The sequence below is a fragment of the Orycteropus afer genome, unplaced genomic scaffold (assembly GCF_000298275.1).
Source record: "Orycteropus afer afer isolate SDZICR_OR568_19922 unplaced genomic scaffold, OryAfe1.0 scaffold00015, whole genome shotgun sequence".
NCBI lineage: Eukaryota > Metazoa > Chordata > Mammalia > Tubulidentata > Orycteropodidae > Orycteropus > Orycteropus afer.
Genome location: NW_006921602.1, coordinates 12,980,746 through 13,001,379, shown reverse-complemented (window position 1 = coordinate 13,001,379; position 20,634 = coordinate 12,980,746). Strand labels below are relative to the sequence as shown.

The 20,634-nt window shown below is 38.9% G+C and overlaps 1 protein-coding gene across 1 annotated transcript in view; it reads right to left on the bottom strand.

Annotated features, from left to right (window-relative positions):
* Window positions 1-20,634, bottom strand: part of HERC1 (HECT and RLD domain containing E3 ubiquitin protein ligase family member 1) — a 191,859-nt gene that overhangs the window by 10,069 nt on the left and 161,156 nt on the right. Inside the window, exons 58-73 of the mRNA XM_042783232.1 lie at window positions 20,283-20,384; window positions 19,109-19,282; window positions 17,014-17,307; window positions 15,946-16,011; window positions 15,674-15,799; window positions 14,689-14,827; window positions 13,478-13,659; window positions 12,235-12,390; window positions 11,333-11,455; window positions 9,642-9,744; window positions 7,963-8,132; window positions 6,355-6,493; window positions 3,942-4,111; window positions 2,554-2,723; window positions 2,139-2,304; window positions 1,233-1,309 (exon numbers count right to left, since the gene is read on the bottom strand). Of these exons, the coding sequence (XP_042639166.1) occupies window positions 1,233-1,309; window positions 2,139-2,304; window positions 2,554-2,723; window positions 3,942-4,111; window positions 6,355-6,493; window positions 7,963-8,132; window positions 9,642-9,744; window positions 11,333-11,455; window positions 12,235-12,390; window positions 13,478-13,659; window positions 14,689-14,827; window positions 15,674-15,799; window positions 15,946-16,011; window positions 17,014-17,307; window positions 19,109-19,282; window positions 20,283-20,384 (2,357 nt within the window). The remainder of the gene's footprint in view (window positions 1-1,232; window positions 1,310-2,138; window positions 2,305-2,553; window positions 2,724-3,941; window positions 4,112-6,354; window positions 6,494-7,962; window positions 8,133-9,641; window positions 9,745-11,332; window positions 11,456-12,234; window positions 12,391-13,477; window positions 13,660-14,688; window positions 14,828-15,673; window positions 15,800-15,945; window positions 16,012-17,013; window positions 17,308-19,108; window positions 19,283-20,282; window positions 20,385-20,634) is intronic.

Here is a 20,634-nt window from a genome sequence, read left to right as displayed (position 1 = left end):
CTGGGCCAGGACTTTTTTTAGTTGGTAATTTTTTGATGACCTGTTCAATTTCTTCTTTTGTGATGGGCCTGTTCAACTTTTCCACATCAATCTTTAGGTAAGTGGTGTGTTTCTAGAAATTTGTCCATTTCTTCCAGATTTTCAAATTTGTTGGAGTGGTCTATTAATTCTTAAGGTATCTGCTCAGAAAAGTAATTTCCGAAAGTAATTTAGTTTATCACTTAGGAGTCCATGAAGCAGGATTCAAAATTTTAAATTTCACAAGACTGAAGGATAATATATAATTACAAATACTGAGTGCTATGACTTGACAGCATAACAACTGTCAATGAATTCTGATGCAGAAAATTCTTTAAGAATAGGTGATGTGGAGCTTCAGAAAGAAGTTAGGGTTCATGATCAAATCTTAGTGTTCTCTACTTCTTTTTATTGAGTTAGTCCCATGATAAATACCACTTCTTGATGGAAGTGCCTCAGTTTCCTCATATGTAAAAAGGGAATTAATAACAGTATCTACCTGTGGTAATTAAGGTTATGCGTTAAGTTGGCTGAGCCTGGTTGAGTGGCTAGGCAGCTGGATGTAGTTATTCCCCACAATTAGATTATCAAATCCATAGTGGAATCCATTGGGGCAGCTGAGTAGCTCCTTTAGGGATGTGGTCTGCTTCCAGTATATAAGCAGCAGCTTTGAGGAAGGTCTCGAGCTTTCTGGTACACTTGGACACTGCATTTGGCTAAATCTTTATCTCAGTGGCCTGCCATGTTGTCTGCTGATCTTGGGACTGTTAATAGACTTGAATCAGTGGCCTGTCTTGTAGTTTGGTAATATTGGGACTGTGCCTTTTTACTTGTCAACCTTGGTTATTGTCAGCCTTAGAAGCCAGAAGCTGCCTGAGTGAAGAAAGCCTTCAGCTTCCGTGGGTCAGGAGCAAGAGGCAGAGCTGAAGCCCAAGGTCAAGGGGCTTTCACCCAGCCCTAGAGCCTGGCACTTTGAACTCACTGATTTCTAACCTCCCAAACTGTAAAGAATAAACTGTTATGTTAAAGCCATCCAGCCATGGTATTTCTGATAGAGCGGCACACAGTAACCGAAACACTTCTCCAGAGAGTTACAATGAGAATTCATTGGAATAGTACATGTAAAGCTTAGAATAGTGCCGGGTACACAGGAAGCACTCAATAAATGTGAGCTACTATTACAGCATTCAATAAACACTTGCTGACTGACTTACCTGTCCCTGTTGTAACCCACTTCTGCAGTTGCATTGGGAGAGGGTATAAGAAGGTCAACTATACCAGTTTCAAGTTCCTGTAGAAGAAAGAGAAGCATTGTTTTGCAAAACGATCATCAAATGCATCAAAAAAAACAAACCAATTAAAAGTCATACTGAAAAGAGAATTATTTTGAGGAATTTCTATGCTGTGACATCCAGCTATCTCTATACTTTCATTATTTTTGTGGTTTCATTTTAAAATGAAATTAGGAAATTCCCCATGTGGAAATTACCCTGCAATATGAAGAACCAAGATGAGAAAGTCAGTCTACTGTAAGACTTGGGGTATCCATGAGCAGAGCATAGTGATATTTCAAAGAGACTCAATAAATAACAGCCAATATTGCTTAAGAGTTATTTTAATCATAGAATTTATCAGAAAAGTCCTAATACTACAGTTGCTTTGGAAGCAAAGCTCTCACTATGGTGGGTGTTGAAACTATAACTGGTCCAAACTCTTAAGATGACTGTTTCCCAATCCCCCACATCCCCTAACCCAAGATTGGCAATTCTACTCTGTTCCAAAAGCACTAGGACAAATCCAAGCACGTGAGTGATCCTGGATCCATCCATTACATAAGTGTAGATGTGTGTCATTGTTGTTTCCTCTGCCAGTATCATAGCACAACAGATGGTTGGTAGATGGCTGCACACTGACATTTACTCAGTAACTTACTGTCATAAGCATTTAACAAACCCGTTATAATTCACCTATACATGCACTAATAGCCTGACTCTCTGTGAGGCTCACAAATGCATCCTTGTTACATTTATAAAAACATGCTGGACAGAGTTAACACTGGAAACAGTGAAACAGCCACCATCTGAGCAGATGACTTGGCAGGTGACACTGCATGTATATACCTGGCACATCTCTGTGATTGTGTCATCAAACACCCCTCCAGCGTCGTCAGCCCCTTCTCCGACCAGCTTGACTTTCCACGCTCGAGAGGGCAGACGGAGGTCTGATGCATTCAGTTTAACTACTTGTCTTGCTATTTGGACAAAGATGGGCTTACACTTTCGTCCTCTTTAAAAGAAAGAGAGAAAGGAATGAAATACAAATGTTACCAATTCCCTCAAATTACCAAAAAGATCATTTGATGGTATCTTCTGATCAGTGAAAGAACAGGCCAGGTTAACAACAGCCAAACACTGTGCTAACCTCACTGTAACCATATTCAATACTAATGTTAAGTACTGTCACATTAGAAATAAGGAAGCTAAGGTATATAGAGATGAGTTAGTAATAATGGTTATCTAAAAAATTCTAACTAACCTGGTTGATATCCTCTTTACAGTAATCTGAGGCCCATAGTTTTTGCCCTGAACCATGGTTTTGCCTATGGAGCGCACCATCGGAAGGGTATAGACTCTTGGGGCTAACAAAGGCCGAAGCTGTCCCTGTACAATGCCCCATGTTCCTGCGTTATAATGAGATGTACTGTTCTGTAATAGAGAGTAAGATGATCAGAAATGATGTGAGCTTAGGCTTAAAAGAAATGACACTTCTCATTTTTAGAATATAAATTCTTTTTAAAATGGACTCTAAAAGCATAAACCTGGATAGTACTATTAATAACTTATAAAAATACTTTAAAATTTAAAAACACATTGTTAATATATTTTAATAAAATAATATACTTTAAAAATTGAAACAATTTTAAAGGCCAATTTTGATACTGCCTCGGAAACCCTAGGAGGGGTTGCTACGAGTCGGGTCCAACTAAACAATTTTAAATTTTATATGAAGTAAAATTTTTAATTAAATAATATAATTTAAATTAATTTTAAATAAAAAATAAAAAGATACTATGATCATTATGAAAATAACTTGGAAGATACAAAAAATGGCACACACATATGTCCACACAAATAAAATCATTCACAATTCTACTACATAGAGATGGCCCTATTAACACTGTGATCTACGGCCTTCCAGTTCTCTTCTGTGTAGACACATACATTTTTTACATTGTTGACATCGTATTTATATAATTTTCAGCTGATTTTCCTATAACTTTACATCATAAACAATTTTTCAACTAATTAAAAAGTTTGTTAACATGCTGTTTAGGGATGCATGGTATTCTGTGCCTAGCTGATGATCTATTTCTAACAGTGACTGTCAAATCTCTCATATGCCCCATGACTGGTTTCCCAAAGAATTTTGGCAAATGTTTTACAACTGATACACATTTTGGCAGGTACGCCCTACACATCCTGCTTTCTTCCTAATTACCAGACTATTCCATAAGACAGTCCAATCAGCCAAATTTACTTTCCCCCCACAGGACCCAGAATGCTCTTTTATAAGACTCCTAAATGCCTCAGATTCATTTATGTAATAACAACCTTGAAAGTGGTACTAACAGGGGACTAGGCTGAAGTTTTAAAATCATGTATTAGTCTTTATAGAAAGTACATGATTAGTTGTTCCTACTTCCCTGAGCTTTGGACAAACCACAACAAAGAAGGGGGCATGAAGACCACTTTGTGCCCAGAAATACAATCATCAATATCTAGATTGTTCCTAAACAGGCAATAACATGGGGAGAGAACTGTTGTTTATTCTTCTACTGGGTACTGAGGGTAAAGGAGATAGTAGCCATGGAGAGAAAGCCCTGTGACCTGGCCAGCATTTCAATGGGCATTGCTAGTCATTACCTGGTTGTTGGGGCTGAGGTTCAGTAGCCTCCAGGATGAGTACATGAGGTCAGAGAAGTGGTAAAGCAACCGAAGCCTGGCCCTCACGGTGTGAATGCTTACCTCCCTCAGTGCCCCATACTGAGGGGGGACTACATCAGGCAGGCCCAGCTGCAAAGGCACGGACACACCTGGCCCAGAAAGCAAATGGGCATTTGTAAAGGAAAAGACATTGTTATCATTTATAGTATTTTGAGAAATTTCAAGCACATAGAGAAACTGAGAGACTTAGCTAATGAATACCCATTGCCACCACCTAGATTCAATGATTAACATTATGCTATGCTCTGGAGCTCTGGTGACATAGTGGATAAGGCATTTGGCTGCTAACTAGAAGGTCAGTGGTTCAAACCCACCAGCTGCTCTTGGAAGGAAGACAGGGCAATCTACTTCCGTAAAGACTTACAGCCTTGGAAACCCAATGGGGGTCACTATGAGTTGGAATCTTTATCGTATATCCATCTATTCCTCTACCACATCAATTCATCTTTCCCTGCCCCTCCACGCCCAATGCATTTGTACTGGTTTTTAAAAACACCTTCTTTATTTATCATTATGGAGTTCTGGTCTTTCTCCCTTTAATTTAGTTTCCCATTCCAATATGGTACTTAAATAGTTTCTCCACCCACCCAAAAAAGGGCAAAATTCTTCATTTTCTGATAATTGCAACAGCACAAGGTACAGACCAGATAAACAGGAAAATGAAAATGGACAGCTTAACAAAGTCACCTCTACACTCACTAGGATGATAGAAAATAGCCACGCCACAATGACAGATAGGGGTACATGATTCATGAAGGTTTTTTTTTTTTTACTGAAGAGTAAGAGCTCTGTAGAAGCAAAGACTACAAGAACTGTATACACAGCTACCTTCTTATAAAAATACCCAAAAGAGTAAAAACAAGATACTTAACTTGAATCTCCTGTAAATAAAGATGCATACAGCTCAATTCCTAGAGGTAACTATTAGCAAAAGCTAACATTTATCGAACACTTTATCTGTGTCTGGCACTATTCTAAGAGCTTTACACACATTGGTTAATTTATTCCTACAACTCTCTCCAAACAGATGCTATTATTACCCTGATTTTACAGTAAAGGAAATTGAGTACTATCAAGGTCACAACAGAGGAGCCAGGATTCAACCCCAGCAATGTGGCTCAGAGTCTGCACTTCTGACCGCCACACCATACAGCCTCTGTTCTGTGGTGGAGGTGAATCCCTATGACAGCTGAAGTACTTGAAATTGCCAATGTGTACGCAGCAATAACAAGGATTCTGTAAATATTCAGGATTCTGTAAACTAGAAACCATCTCATGCTTGTTTGGAGTCCACTCAGCAATCCTGCCTCACCTTAAGGTGTCTAAGGAAAAAGAAATTTCTATGGGATGGAGACCTTTCCCAAGGACCTGTGGCTAAGAAGTAGTTGTTGTTATCATTTATAGTATTTTGAGAAATTTCAAGCACATAGAGAAACTGAGAGACTTATGATCTTATGTTGTTATGTGCCGTCGAGTCAGACCCAACTCATAGCGACCCCTCCTTGGGTTGCCGAGGCAGTATCACTACGGAAGTAGATTGCCCAAGAGAGACTAGCAAAAAATGAAGATCTGAGCTCTCAGGTACAAGGTGGTTTTAGGGAAAATTCCAGTGCCTTAGACACCAGAGGATGGGAGAAAGAAAAGGGCTTAAGGACCTAGATAAAAAACAGCACAAATACGAAGAAACGCATAAGAAAAAGAAATGCTACACTTAGAGTAATGATTACATTTGTGAGAATGGAAGAGGGATCCAGTTAAGGAGGGAACACAGTTGGCATTAAATATGCAAATATGCATATTTTTCTTTGTATCTTTTTATAGATCTGTAAGGATTTTATAATAAATTAGAAGGAAAACAATAAAAAGCTAGAAATAGCCCACTAATCCTGCTACACACTGGAGTAAAATGGCAGTGATTTTGTTTGTTGTATCAATGCATAAAGAACATCATGTTTTCATGTGGTTAACTCATGCATGGTCTGACAGCTTTTAAACTTTATTGCTATCAGTAGACCTTAGAAAGCTACAATTTGCCATTCTTTTATATGTAAAAAAATACTTCTCTGAAATTATAAATTTTTGCTTGCTAAAGTGGTATGTTTTCTTTTGGGGCAAAGGTGGGCAGAGGGGATTGCCTCCTACTGAGTTAACAGGAGAATCACCTGCTGAGAAAGCATTTACAGTACTTGATGCACAAAGAATGCTTTGGTTGTGGGAGAAGGCTTATCATTTCAGAATGATGGCTGGCTGCAGTATGGAACTAGCAAGCAGACAGCGCAGCTGGGTACTGCTGCAAATGAGGCTGCAGGAACATGGGTATGTCATCTCTCACCTGGTGCTCTTGGTGGGACAGGTGGTGCTGTCCATGCAGCACTGTGGCAGCGGCCAGCTGAGATCTGCCGAACGTTTTTCCCTTGCAGGACTGTCACTAGGGTTGGTTCTCGAACATGGTTGGTGTGACCTAGGCCAAGCTGGGAATTGATTACAGACACATGCACAGAAATTCAATTAGAAAGAGGAAGAAAAGAAGACAAGATGATGAATTTGTCTTCGATGGTAGCGATATTAGTAAGTTAATGATATTTATATCAAAATAAACTCATCAAAATAATGAAATAAATTCTGATTTTTCTCAATCAGAACAGGCTCTCTAGTTCAGACTTTCTGTCTCCTGAAAACTTAGCTGCAACAAGGCCATTCCTAATCTAGCAGATGAGTCTAAATGACTGAGAACAACCTTAGATTCCACTTCTGGAGAAGGAATACATCTACTTCTGTAGTGATACTGCCTTGGAAACCCAAGGAGGGGCCGACTTGACAGCACACAACAACAACGGCTAATGAAAAAAGGAGCTCTGGTGGTGCAGTGCTTAAGGCATTTGACTGCTAACCAGAAGGTGGTTCAAACTCACTAGCCACTCTGTGGAAGGAAGATGGGGCAATCTACTTCTGTAAAGATTTACTGCCTTAGAAGCCCAATGGGGACTTTTTATGAGTTGGAACTGACTCAGTGGCAGTGGATTTGGCTTGGTTTGGTAATGGCTAATGAAGGAGCTCTGATGGTGCATTGGTTAAAGGCTAACCAAAAGGTCAGCAATTTGAACCCAACAGCAGTTCCATGGAAGAAAGACGAGGCTGCTTCCACAAAGATTTACCGCCTCAGAAACTTTATAGGGCAGTTCTACTCTGTCCTATAGGGTCACTATGAGTTGGAATCAACTTGATGGCAACGACATTCATGTGCTTACTGGCTATTTCATTCCTTACTTCTTAAAATACTTTATCTTCCTCTCTGGCCTGATGACCAAGTTTGACAGGTTAGTGTGTCCTTGGGCCTCAGTCCTGGGTCGTCTTCTTTATCCATACTTCTTTCTAGGTAACCTCATCTGGACTACAGCACTAAATATCATGTATTTGGTGAGGACTCCCATATATCTTTCTTTCCCCCACTAACCTTCCTACTGACAGCTCGTAAAACCATCCTCTTGACATCTCCATGTGCGTTTCCAAATGGCACCCAAATATAATTTGCCTAAATCAAAATTCCTGATTTTTACACCACTCCTCACACACACAAAAAAAACCCATTACTCTCCTTGTCTTCCCCATCACTGTAAATTGCTGTCACTCACTGAGTTGTTCAAGTCAGAAACCTAATAATTATTCTTGTCCCTAGAGTAGAAAAATAATGCTGTAGCATGATAATGATGACAGTAGCAAATATTTATATAGTGCTGCTTACTGTGTGCCAGGCACCTATTAATGCAGTAGACATACATATATATTCAGTTAAGCCTCTTAATCACCCTGCTGTAGTGATGCACTTGGGGCATTATGGTAGATATTATAAAGTTTTCCAGCTGATCCCTTTCCTAAATGACGAACGTTGTCAGGTTTCTGGAATATGAAAGAGCAGCAAGCACATGGGATCCATGTTTACCTGCCCCTCTGAATTGCTCCCCCAGGCATATACATCTCCAGTTGATGCCAAAGCAAGTGTGTGTTCGGCACCAACTGCCACGTCTTCAATGACCACTCCAGCCAGGACAGGGATCTGCTGTGGTCGATTGTGATTACGAGCACGCCCCTCTGGTAGGCCTATCAAACGATCTGAAAAAAAAATTGCAAGAAGAAATATTATAGATGGCACACCACAGTCTTTTCATGTTTCCTAATCAGACATTTAACTTTTTATGGTGTAAGGGCAATAACATATATAATGCATTAGGGTAAACCAAAACCACACCAAATTCACTGCCATTCAGTCAATTCTGACTCAACAAAGGACCCCCACTGGGTTTCTGAGGTGGTGAATCTTTATGGAAGTAGATTGCCCCACCTTCCTTCTGCAGAGCGGCTGGTAGGTTTGAACCACCAACCTTCTGGTTAGCAGTCAAAGCCTTAGGCACTATGGCACCAGAGCTCCACCACTAGGGTAAAAGCAGCTATAATTCTGGCAAGGAATAACGGACTTTGAGTGACTAAAAAGTGGAAAACATTACAGCCTTCTTATTCATAAAAACAAAATTAAATCTAAAATCAGTAGCTTATAGCAAACCAGAAGGCTCTTCCAATATGCTCATTATTTGAGAAGACTGGCACATAGCCCACAAAAGCTCTCATGTTTCTTAAAAAATGATACAATTCATTACCCACCTCTACTGCATCTCTACTCAGAGATGCTACACTGTCCTGGCTCACTGCCTACTTCTCTCTCACCATGACTTTCAAGGCCAACTCTCCTCAGTCTTCTTCCTGTGCTCATCTGCCCTTTATTTACATTTCTCAGAGTTCTGGCTTCTTCTACACACTCTCCCTGGATTTTTCAGATTCTATTTATATAGTTTTAATTACTACCATTAGGCCCTAAATCTGTATCTCTATAGCCAATCTCTCTGGAATTCCAGTTCCAAACTCCTAATAGCTTGCTGAACATCTTCATACATATCTAGAGCAGGTGTCCCCAATTCAATATGACCCAAACTAAACTCCTTCTCTCTTCCCCTCAGTCAGTGGCATCAATGTTCTCCCAAGACCAGAAACTTCAGTCATGGTTTACTTTTTTCTCTTTTTCACACCTGCCTTGCATATCTGTCAGTCACTGCAACTTGCTAAGATGTTCCACTTAATAGGGAGAATATATTGCCAAGGAGTCCTACCATGGATGACTGGGTTTGGAACCTATTCAAAATGTGAACCCTGAATGTCTATAAATTCCTCCAATTCCTAAGACCTGAGCCTCTAATTTCTGGAAAGGCTGGTGAGTGAGGAAGGACACAGAGGAGCTCTAGGGTGACCACAGATATCACAGCAAAGCAGTATTAGTGGCAGTAGCAGCAGGAAAAAGGAGGAGAGGGACCCTGGAAGGGACTTGTCTGGCAAGACTGAAGGCTCTGCCATGAGGAGCCATGAATCAGGAGGATGGAGTTTGTCCTTATAATAAAGTCCATGAAGGAGGAGAAGAAAAGTATCTAGTTAATGAGGGTCAAAGTGGCCACTCACTATTCAGCACAAAACAGGACAACTCAATTTAGAGCAGTTTCTATAAAACTGGAAGGCAAATGTTTGTGTCATACATGTATATACAAAGCAAGCAATGTAAGTTGGAAAATACCTTACCTTGACCAAAGGTATATACATGCCCATCCTTGGTCAATGCAACAGAAAACTGAGTTCCACAAGCAACCTTTTTAATTCCAATTCCACAAAGGACATCAACTTTCTGCAAAATAAATGTGTAAGGCATACACTTAAAAAAGGAAGGAAAAAACTCTCTTGAATTTGCCTAAGCTAAACTGGCATGCATAAACTCAGACTGCTTCCCAGTAAAAATACTAAAAGTCACCTACCTATTTCCACCCAAATTCATACTCCTCAATGTTCTTTTCTACTGCTCTGCAAGTTATATGAATGTAGGGGAAGGGTATGTGGAGTTTTAGGTCGTTTGACTAAACTTCCCACAACACTGTGTGAAATGAAGGCATTCCTCTGGGTAACAGAGACCAAAGAGAATCCCTTAGCCTTTTAAAGAATGTTGCAAGTTCATGGAAAGCCATGGGCTGCTTCCTGTTAGTTTGATGTTTTCATCTTTTAGAGGTGTGATGGTTAATGATGTGTGTCAACTTAGCTAGGCTATGATTCTCAGTGGTTTGGTGGATATTGGACTGATTGCTCTTCCATGATGAGATCTGATATAATGCAATACTTCCATGATGAGATCTGCTATCAGCAGCCAAACTGTTGAAAGAAGAGTTTCCTTGGGGGTGGGGCCTGCCTCCACTATATAAATGGATATTCCAGCAAGGCTCACTCTTACCCTGGATCCTGCTTCTAGCTCATCATTATCTAACTTCTAGTCCTTAGGATGTGAGCCAATAGCCTATCACCTGACCTGTAGATTTTGGGATCCACTAGCCCCTGCAATCTCATGAGCCAGGAGAGGCCTTCAGCCTGGGACTTGCCAGTCCTTGATTTGGGACTTGACAGTCTCCCACAACTACATGAGCCATTTCCTTGAATTAAACCTCTCTCTCTCTCTCTCTCTCTCTCTCTCTCTCTATATATATATATACGTTTCACTGCTTTTGCTCCTCTAGAGAACCCAGCCTAAGATAAAAGGTGACAATAACTACTTTGTAGGTTCCCCAGAGAGGGCTTTCCTTGCTCTCTAGCTGAATATTTACTTTCCCTAGCTGAATATTTACTAACTGTTTAGCTATCAAGATGACACAGACTTCATAAGATGATAAACTGGAAGCTGAATATAAATTGAATATTTGTAAATCACACTGCCTGTTAAATGTTAGAAAAACCAACATAAAAAAATTGCATAGGAAATCTTTTGCAGAGCCAAAAAGCCTTCTATAATGTGAACTACAGCTTCTTAATTTGTTTTATGTACTTAAATATATATTAAAGTGAAGCATACCTGTATAATTCAGTGGTAATATAAGCTAAAATGGCAACTGAAAGCAGAGGTTTACAAAGGGCTTGTGAGGGTTCCCTCCAAAAAACATTCTGGATATGTTTTCAATTACCACCTCTCTACATAGGAGGTAGCCCCACAGTGTTCAGCCTGTCCATGGAAAAAGAGGCTTATCCTTGTTTTTTTTCATATCCAATTTAGCTATTAATGGCTTACTTAAAGCAAGATTTAGTATGTTGGACATTCAAGAACAAGAAACAGAAGCTTCTAAATGTCATTATGAATTATCAGAAATATTAAAGGTAAATTACTTCCAAAATGAGGTACTGACATAGATGAAAATGATTTATGTTGTCTGAAAACACAGAATAAAGAGAATACTGACCTGAGGTGAAGATTTTGCAGTGGAATTTCCTAAGCCCAGTTTTCCATAGTCCCCATCTCCAAAAGCCCACACCATGGAGCCATCTGTTGACACTGCCAAAGTGTGGTTTAACCCACAGGCCACCTGGAGAAATAACAGGGGTTTCAGTAAGGCAAATCACAAGGCCTCAAAGCACATTCCCATTTCTGGGACTGTCTTTCTCTACTTTGCTGAAAATGTGGCTATATTTCCAAAGATTTTTATTGGCTTCAGGGTCATTTCACATTGTTAGGCAAAATACGCCAACAAGAATAACTCCTAATTTCCACGTATGAAAAAATAATTGCTCCCTTCAAAGTAAAATCCTTCACAAATACCTGTGGTTAATTCAGAATTAGAGGGCACAAAAGATAGAAAAAAATACATATAACTCAAAAATACACATTCACACCAGCAGACAGTCTTAGGAATGATATAGAAAAAGACAAAAATATATCCTTGTTAAGAGATACTCTCAGTATGTGCAGGAAAAGGACAAGCACTGCATTAGAGGAGTTGCTACCAACGATGCTGTAATCCAGCCACCCAACTCAAGGTGACCAGATAGGAGCCACAAAATCTGTATTGTTTAAAAGTTGTATACCAAGATGCTTTGCCACTTCATGGAGGGAGTTTTAAAAATATTCACATTCTGAACTAAAGTTTTTTCTTGTTTGCTTATTTATATGACAGCTGACTTACAATATGAATTTTCATACTAAGAAAAAAATCTTGAAAATTGTATCACTTAAGTCCACACAAAATATATATGAAGTTAAGTACAACTGGTGATATTAGTCTTCCTGAAAGGAGAGTGTCCAAGTGCATACAGAAGAAATAAGAAACTAAGATAGGATAGAGCTTAATATTGAGTTATTCCATGCCTGTCCAATCTGATATCCTTCCAATGCAGTCACCCTCTCTGGAAGTTTTTTGTTAGAGGTGTTTCCAAGACCCAGACGACCGTAGTCACCATTACCAAAGGTAAATAGTTTGCCATCTGAAGTTACCACGGCTGAGTGCTTGAAGCCACAAGACATCTACAGACAGAACAAGGGAGAAATTTTTTTTTTTTTAAGTAGGGCAATACTAACAAAGAAAGAAATCAGTCACTTTTGATTGTTAACATACTAATAAACTTAAAATTAACTTTACTAATCACAACTCGCGAGCTCTGGTAGCATAGTGGCTAAGGCACTTGACTGCTCACCAGAAGGCTGGCGGTTCAAACCCACCAGCCACTCCTCGGAAGGAAGGTTGGGCAATCCTACTTTCGTAGTGATACTGCCTCGGAAACCCAAGGAGGGGTCGCTATGAGTCGGGGCCGACTCGACGGCAAATAACAACAACAACAACAATCACAACTCAGTACATTCTACCTCCCCAAGTGGTTCTCTCTTAGGAAGTCCAAGCTCAACAGCATACAATGGAAGAATTGTTGCTACTCTTCAGCAACAATGTGTAGTTGGCCTGACAAAATGAGATAATGGATGGAGAAATTCTTTATAAACACTAAGGTGCTAAGTAGTCATGTAATATTAATATTTTAGATCACTAACTGAATTTCTGGAAAACACATATGAACTCAACTTTTATAAATATTAACGATGGATTGAAAACAAAGTCTTCCATTTACGCGTGTGCCAAGAACTGCGTGGCAGGAGCTAAACTCCTTATGTTTCTTCCAGGGGCCTGTGGCACCTCAGCCTGGGCCATCTAGCTGGCTCAGGAAAAAGAAGTCCATTCTAACACCAAAACCTATTCAAACTTCTGACATATTCAAGAATGAACCTGAACAAACAAGAACAGTGGATTTCTTGTAATGGCTGTGTAATATATTTTAACTATTAGTTCCAATTTCCTAAATTTAAGAACCCTATTCAACAGTTATGGGACCTCTCGTGGTGTAGTGCCTAAGGCATTTGACTGCTAACCAGAAAACTGGCAGTTCAAATCTACCAGCCACTCCTTGGAAGAAGGACTGGGTGATCTACTTCTGTAGAGATACCTCCTCAGAAATCCAAGGAGGGGTTGCTATGAGTTAGATCAGACTCAGAGGCAGTGAGTTTAGATTCAACAATTAGTGTATTTAATATTAAAAGTAAACTTATCCATGTCCTGCCTGACCTGCACCACTTCTTCTCCTTGTAAGGCCTCGATCTGCCTGGGTCGCCGCTGCCTATCACTGTTCCCATGGCCGAGTTTGCCATAGTCACCATCTCCCCAGCTAAAGACCTCCCCGCTTTCAGTCAGGGCCATGGAGTGCCCATCAGAACCACAGGAAGTCACCAGCTGGGTCACCACAAAGCCTAGAAAAGAAGAGAAACCCAACAGGAGTTACTGGGTGTTAAAACTCTCCTCTTAGAGCTGCTACAGGATACCCTCAGAATCAAAAGACACCAAAATGGTACTACAAGTATTTCAAAAAACCTTTAATTTCAAGTCAAATTTGTAGCCATAATCTAGCAAATTAGAAGAAGTCACATAAAATGATGATGATGACGAGGAAGAGAAAGAGGATGGCAGCAGAAGTTATAGTCATCAAGGAATACATGTTCCAGGCACGCCTGTAAGTGCTTTATGACAATCACCTCATTGTCTATTTTTATGCAAAACACATGAAGCAGATACTGCTATCATCTTCATTTTCACAATCATGGAAATTGATTCACAAAAAGATCTTGTGGCTTGCACAAGACCCTATATGTGGAACTGGATTGGAACTCAGCCCATATGCCTATCATACCTAGATCTCAAGAAGAGAATTTGTTCTAAATTCATTGTTACTTGTACCCTTAACTTTAAAAACCCTCTTTGCTCTTTTTATAGACTTCCAGAGTCAGTAAGAGTTCACTTAAAAACAATTCAAGACTACACACAGGTTTCTCTAGAGGTGTTCTTTCTTCAAGTTACAGAGAACTCTAACAGAAATGTCCCCTAAAGTCTTCAGCACATGTGCATATTTCATATAAAGTCATTTTTAATTTTATTGAACTATGTACATGATTGCTACTGCTATTAATAGTTGTTTAATTACCGTAATGCAATTTTAAAGAATCTGTTTACAATCTTCAGTGAGTCTCAGAAATGGCTATTTATATTGCTGAATTCTAGCACTGCTATGATAAATACCTTGCAAAAGAATATAACTAAAAATACAGAAATTAAGGCTGTATACATGCCTAAACTATCTACTATACTCAAGAGAAAATTAAAATATAAGTGAATATCCTATGTGACTTTATCCAGCAAAGGTCTGAGATCAGTTCCAACATAAGCACATGTTCCCACAGTTAGGCCATAGTTTCTGACCAGCTGTTAACTGAGGACAATTTTACCTTGTAAGGCTGAAATGACTGTTAGTACATGAAGATCATCTGAATTTCCTTGTCCTAATCTGCCATAACTTCCTTCTCCACAAGCCAACACTGTACCATTGGCCTGAATGACAAAGGTACAATTCTGACCACATATGACCTAGTATAAAAAACACACAATTAAATATATTATCTTTTATTATATAGCTTCAACAAATATACTTCCAAATATACTTAAGATTACCCTTATCAATTCTTTGATCCTTTCACTAAAGCAGAAGGGTTGCTACACCCATGGGGTTCCTAAAAGGCATTTATTATAAAACTATTTATTTAACCAAGTGATGTGTAAGGATCATTCGATTATTTAAGATAATTTAGAGCCATACTAAATACAAGGATTTCAGCCAACTATGCAATTTAAATAACTAATAACAAAATGGATAAAAGAAGTAGGAGGAACAGTAATGGAGAAATTAAAAGACTGGGCTCGAAGTCAGTAAGAAGCAGAATTTGGAGGGGACACACTCAAGAAAAATAATGTGTTCTGGTGCTTAAAGTTATGAAAGATAATAGAAAGGAACAGCTTCAAGAGGGGTATGGAAATACAGTACTATCATTAATATAAGTGTATATGTGTGTGGGGAGGGAGTTTGGTGTCATTTGTATTTGGCTCAAGGTCCTAGGAAGTTTATGGCTCCGAAGAGAATCACTAAAAGAGTATCTTAATGTCAATAAATATGTACTGGGCAAGCATAACACATCAAGATGTTAATTCATACACCTGAAAGCAAGATAAATTTAGAAACTTGTTAATGAAATTTTTTAAGTCTTATAAAAACCTTCTAAAACTTTTATTTGGAAGCTATACACCATGATATTTTTTTAGTGATTCCTCACAACAGACTATGAAATGGACAAGCTTTATCCCTTAGTAAGTTACTGACAGCAAGGGAATTTGAATCTTTAGTTCCCAAGTTTCTGTTCCCTTTCTTTACTCAATTACCTGCTGAGCCTGTGAGAATGAGGGAGCTGCTGCAGGTACCATTACATTTCTTCCAGCTTCTGCCAGCTGTCCATGCCTACCAGCACCCCACAGGTAGACATCACATTTACCTCCCAGGTGCCAGTCCTAGAAAACCACAATCATCTCTACATTAGACTCACCCATTCATTCAAACAAGCATGTACTGAGCACCAGTGTGTGCCAGCACAAACCCAGACATTTAGAGCAAAAGGTTGATTGAGAGTCACCATATTATCTTCATCTTTACTGACCTCAGGTCTAGAAGTTGCCCAAGACATAATTTGTTCATCCATGCCATTGATCCATTTACTGTTATCCTATAAGAGGGCACAAATCAGGGTCAATCTTATAGTCAAAATCTGTTCACAACTGACAACTAAGTCTTCTTCCCAAATAAGAACACGTGAATAGTGTAAGAAATTAATAGCCATTTCAAAATCATGACAAACTTGGTTTTATGCACTGTTAATACTTTCCTTTATTATAAAGAATTCCAGTATTATCATCACTACAGCACTGGTGATTCAAATCAAATCATTTATGTTTTCTGCACACTCACAGGTGCAAGATCACATGACCCCTGTGAACTTTCTGTATAGCTATGGGTCACTTCAGTTTTATGGACTTCAGTTTCCTCATATATAAAATGACAGAGTTAAACTAAATGGGCTCAGGAGGACACGTCCTGATTAAAGTATTTCATATTTAGATAATTTTCCTCCATTCATATGTCTTTTTGGTTTATTTTGTATTTACATTTATATATTCAAGTGTATACATATATTCATATACATACATGTTAAATAAAGGGGTTGTTAGATCAAGTGCTGGCAATGCTGACAAGCATTTTACCTACATCAGTTTCTATAGCTAGATAGTTTCAAAATCAATCAGGAAGAATGACAACTGGAATGCTCTTCCATATATTCTTATTTGATGCTGATTAATGACATGACTGAAGTGCCAAAGAATTTAGAATCGATATGTAGCATAAACCTTACAATGTGACCAGGGAAAGATAATAAAATATATAGCAATAAAGCACTAACAAGGCACTTGTGGACAAAAGAAAGGGAGAAAATATAAGGCTATGCTATTGAGGACAAGATTTATTACAAAAGCACCATGGTTCTCAGATAATCAATTCTGTTACTATAGACATCTATTATCAGATTGAAAGTAATTATCTAAAAGCAAAAATATTTTCTAGTTTGTCTAAAACTTTCTTTGAACTACTGAAGTTAGCAAACATTTATGAGGGTCTGCTACATGCTAAATGTCTTATCAATACAAACAATAGCAGCTCATATTACATTTACCATTAGGAATGCAAGTTCATCCTCTGGAACAGGCTCTAAATCAGGAACAGTAAAAGATTCTGGAAACTGTGCTCCATTGGTCAGGGCTTCAGCAGCTTTTATAGTGGTTGAAAAACATTCTAACCAGGCCCACTCATTTGGATTCCAGGAAGCTGGGTCAGGGAGGCAGTTCTGATGGTGTGGTGGCACTGGAGGGTTACACAAAAGCTGATCCAGATGAAGTCCCACAGCAAGGGAAGCAAGACACTGCATATAGGGGCTGTGAACAAGCTGGTCACCACAAACCACATGAGGCTAAGAGCAAATGCAAGGACAGAATGTTAAAGAGCCTATGCCAAATAGTTTAAATTAACCCACTGCATTCTGAAACTCTGTGGTAGTAGTTTTGAACTTAACTTTTAAAAAATGTCTTATTTTGAAGTAATTTTTGATTTACAGAGTTGTGGAGATATTCCAGAGAATTCCTGTATACCTTTCACCTAGCTTCCTCTAATGTTGACATATTCCATAACCATGGTGCATTTATCAAAACTAAGAAATTAACATTCCAAAATAAAAACCAAACTCACTGCCATCGAGTCGATCCCGACTCATAGTGACCCCTCCTTGGGTTTCTGAGGTGGTATCACTATGGAAGTAAATTGCCCAATCTTCTTTCTGAGGAGTGGCTGGGTTTGAACCACCAGCCTTCTGGTTAGCCCAGCATGTGTCATGAGCCCAATCACAGCAGAAATCATAAGGGCATATGGGTCCACTTCTGGCACTGTCAAGAACAACTGCTCCCCCACGTGTCCCCCCTCCCCAACACACCCTAGCTCAACTGGTGGTGAGTGCCACCACCCCGCTCATACGTTTGGGGGTGGGGGGTATACCATGGTGCTGGTGGTAGAGGATGAAGGAGGACGAAGTGTGGAGAGGGGAGGAAAAGATCACCTGGATGGGCTGGGTGGACTCGTACAGTAATTATTAACTAAACCACAGATTTTATTCAGTTTTCCCACTAATGTCACCTTTTTCTAAAGCCCAACCCAGGATATCACATTGCATTTAATGAATTTCATTATAGTTTTATTTTCCATTAGAAAAAGAGAGAGAAAGAAAAAGAAAGCAGACAATGAGTAACTAAACTACATTCTCAGATTATGCCCTTTATCAAAGAGAAGCCCTGCAGTCATCAAAGGAAAATTCTTCCTTCTTCCATGGCACTCCCTAGTGGTGGGAAAGCAACTCTTAGAGACTTTCAGAAAAGAAAACCTGGGCAAATGGGAGTCTGTGAAATTAACTGCTAATTATATTAATGCAGCTTGGCAAAAACCAAACCAAAGAACAAAAAAACAAAGAGCTCTGCTTAGGGATAGCACACTGTGACTACTGAGGGCTGGAAAACAGACTACTTTGGGATCACTGCCTGGGCAATAGGCACTCAACTGAGGTCCAAATTCCATAATTCCTCATTCCAGATTGGCTACTAATGCATAGGCTGGTTGTTCAAACCCACCCAGTGGGGCCACAGAAGACAATCTGGCAATCTGCTTCTGTAAGATTACATCCAAGAAAACTCTATGGAGCAGTGTTATTCTTAAGACAGGGGGTTGCCATGAGTCAGAAGTGACTGGACAGCAACAAAGATGACAACCACTTCACCCTTAGCTCTTCTTCTGTATCTCCAGACAAGGATTCATCTGGAGGGTAGAGAGGATATTCACTGTGCTACACATATCTACTCCCCACTCTCAACTCTGGAATGGCAAAGCTACACAAAAATAGATATATGAGTCAGAAAAAGGAAGATGATACTTTGGGGCAAAAATATTTTAATAAATTTTAAAGTGTATAAATAATGTGAAAAAGTGATATAAGCACTATACAAAGTTGAGGGTTATTTCTTATTTTACTCTCATTAAAATAAAGTAAGAATAAGCTTAGAATTACTGAACAACTGTTTCAGGTATGACCTAAATCTTCATTTGATTTCACTCAAACAGCTCCACACTTTTTCCCCAAACATGCTTTTAAGGGATAAATTCAAAGCTGTAGTTAAAATCCCAAAGAATCAGGCATCTGTGGATCTCTGGGTGTGAGCACAATGAGTTACCTTTTCATAAGCATACTGCTCCTGAAGCATGACGGGTAGCCGCTCCAGAAACGCTCTCATGCAAGGAGCCATGTTTAATCCCAGTATACCCTGTTGTTTCAGAGCAGTCCTACAGGTTGCTAAGACATGATTGGCAGCAGCCCATTCTGCTGTACAATTCACCACCAAAACATCCTGGTTGAAAATAAATCATGCCACATGATACACTTGTTAAAATAAAGAGATAGACAATTCTTATTGCCGCTCGTATCTGAGAAATTCCTTCCAATAACTGCATTTAACACTTTCGTTTTGACATTCTATGATGTATTTCTGCTGCCTATGGAACTTTAAAGCATCCTAAATTTTGCCCAAGTAAAAATGATAGAATAAAAAATAACCATAAAATGTATGAACTATCTGGGGCTAGGTGATTATGTCAATTATTTAGTATTTTATAAGCATTGTGGGATAAAGTATCTAGTATATTTGGGGGGTGGGCACAGAAAAAATAAAACTGAGAAAACCATAGAGACACTTGAGGAAGCAGTACACACCTGCCAATGAAGTAGTATTGTTCTCTCTCTCTGGCTTTGTGGTTTACTCTACACAGACCACTAGTGCCTAAGACCTAATGCTACTTTTTACTTCCAATAAGACTATTCATGCAGGTTTATAGCTGAACTTTATCATCATTTAACCACATAAAATGTAAACCAAAGCAGCACACTGGCTCTAATCTTTAAGGGTACAAAAAACAATGCTGCAGGGGATAATGCTGAAACACAGAACTATTTCACAGCAAGAGACTAGTATTTTTTTTTTTACCAGAATATTAAATTTAAAAGTCAATATATCTTTTATACTTTAGTTACATGTCTTTGGGACGATGCTTCTTTTTAGGAAAAATTCTTTTGACACAGTTTAGTGCTATCTCAAAAATCATGACAAAAAGTCAAAATCTACTTTACAACTTCCAATGAAGATGGTATCACTCAATAATAAAGCATTTTCACAAAAGTCTTGCATATAGTAGGAAAAGTAGTAAATTATAAATCATGAGGCCTGCATTTTGGGTAAATAACAATCTCTCTGCACGTCAGTTTTCTCCTCTGTAAAATGAGGTGCTTAGACTGTGATTTCTAAGGTTCCTTACAGGCTTACATCCTACAATTTGACACAATTGCAATATTACCTTTGATCTGTTTGAGCAAGCAGCTACCCCAACTTCTGGAATCCACACCGTGGTCTGAATAGCTCCAGAGCCTATTACAACAGTTTGTAAGACAGAGCCATCCTAAAACGAGATGTATTTATCAGTACTTATTACTAAAGCTGCGTGTAATAAAAAAAAAAATCTAAAATCTACACTTTAGCTACATAAGCAATGTCCAATTGTGTGCCTACTACTCGATTTCCTAGGCCGGAGATGACTTTAAAATTATTTATCATCAATAAGAAAACTTAAAAAGGACTTCTTTAATATTCAAGATATTATTACATGGTGGGACTGTAAAATGGTACAACCACTGTGGAAAGCAGTATGG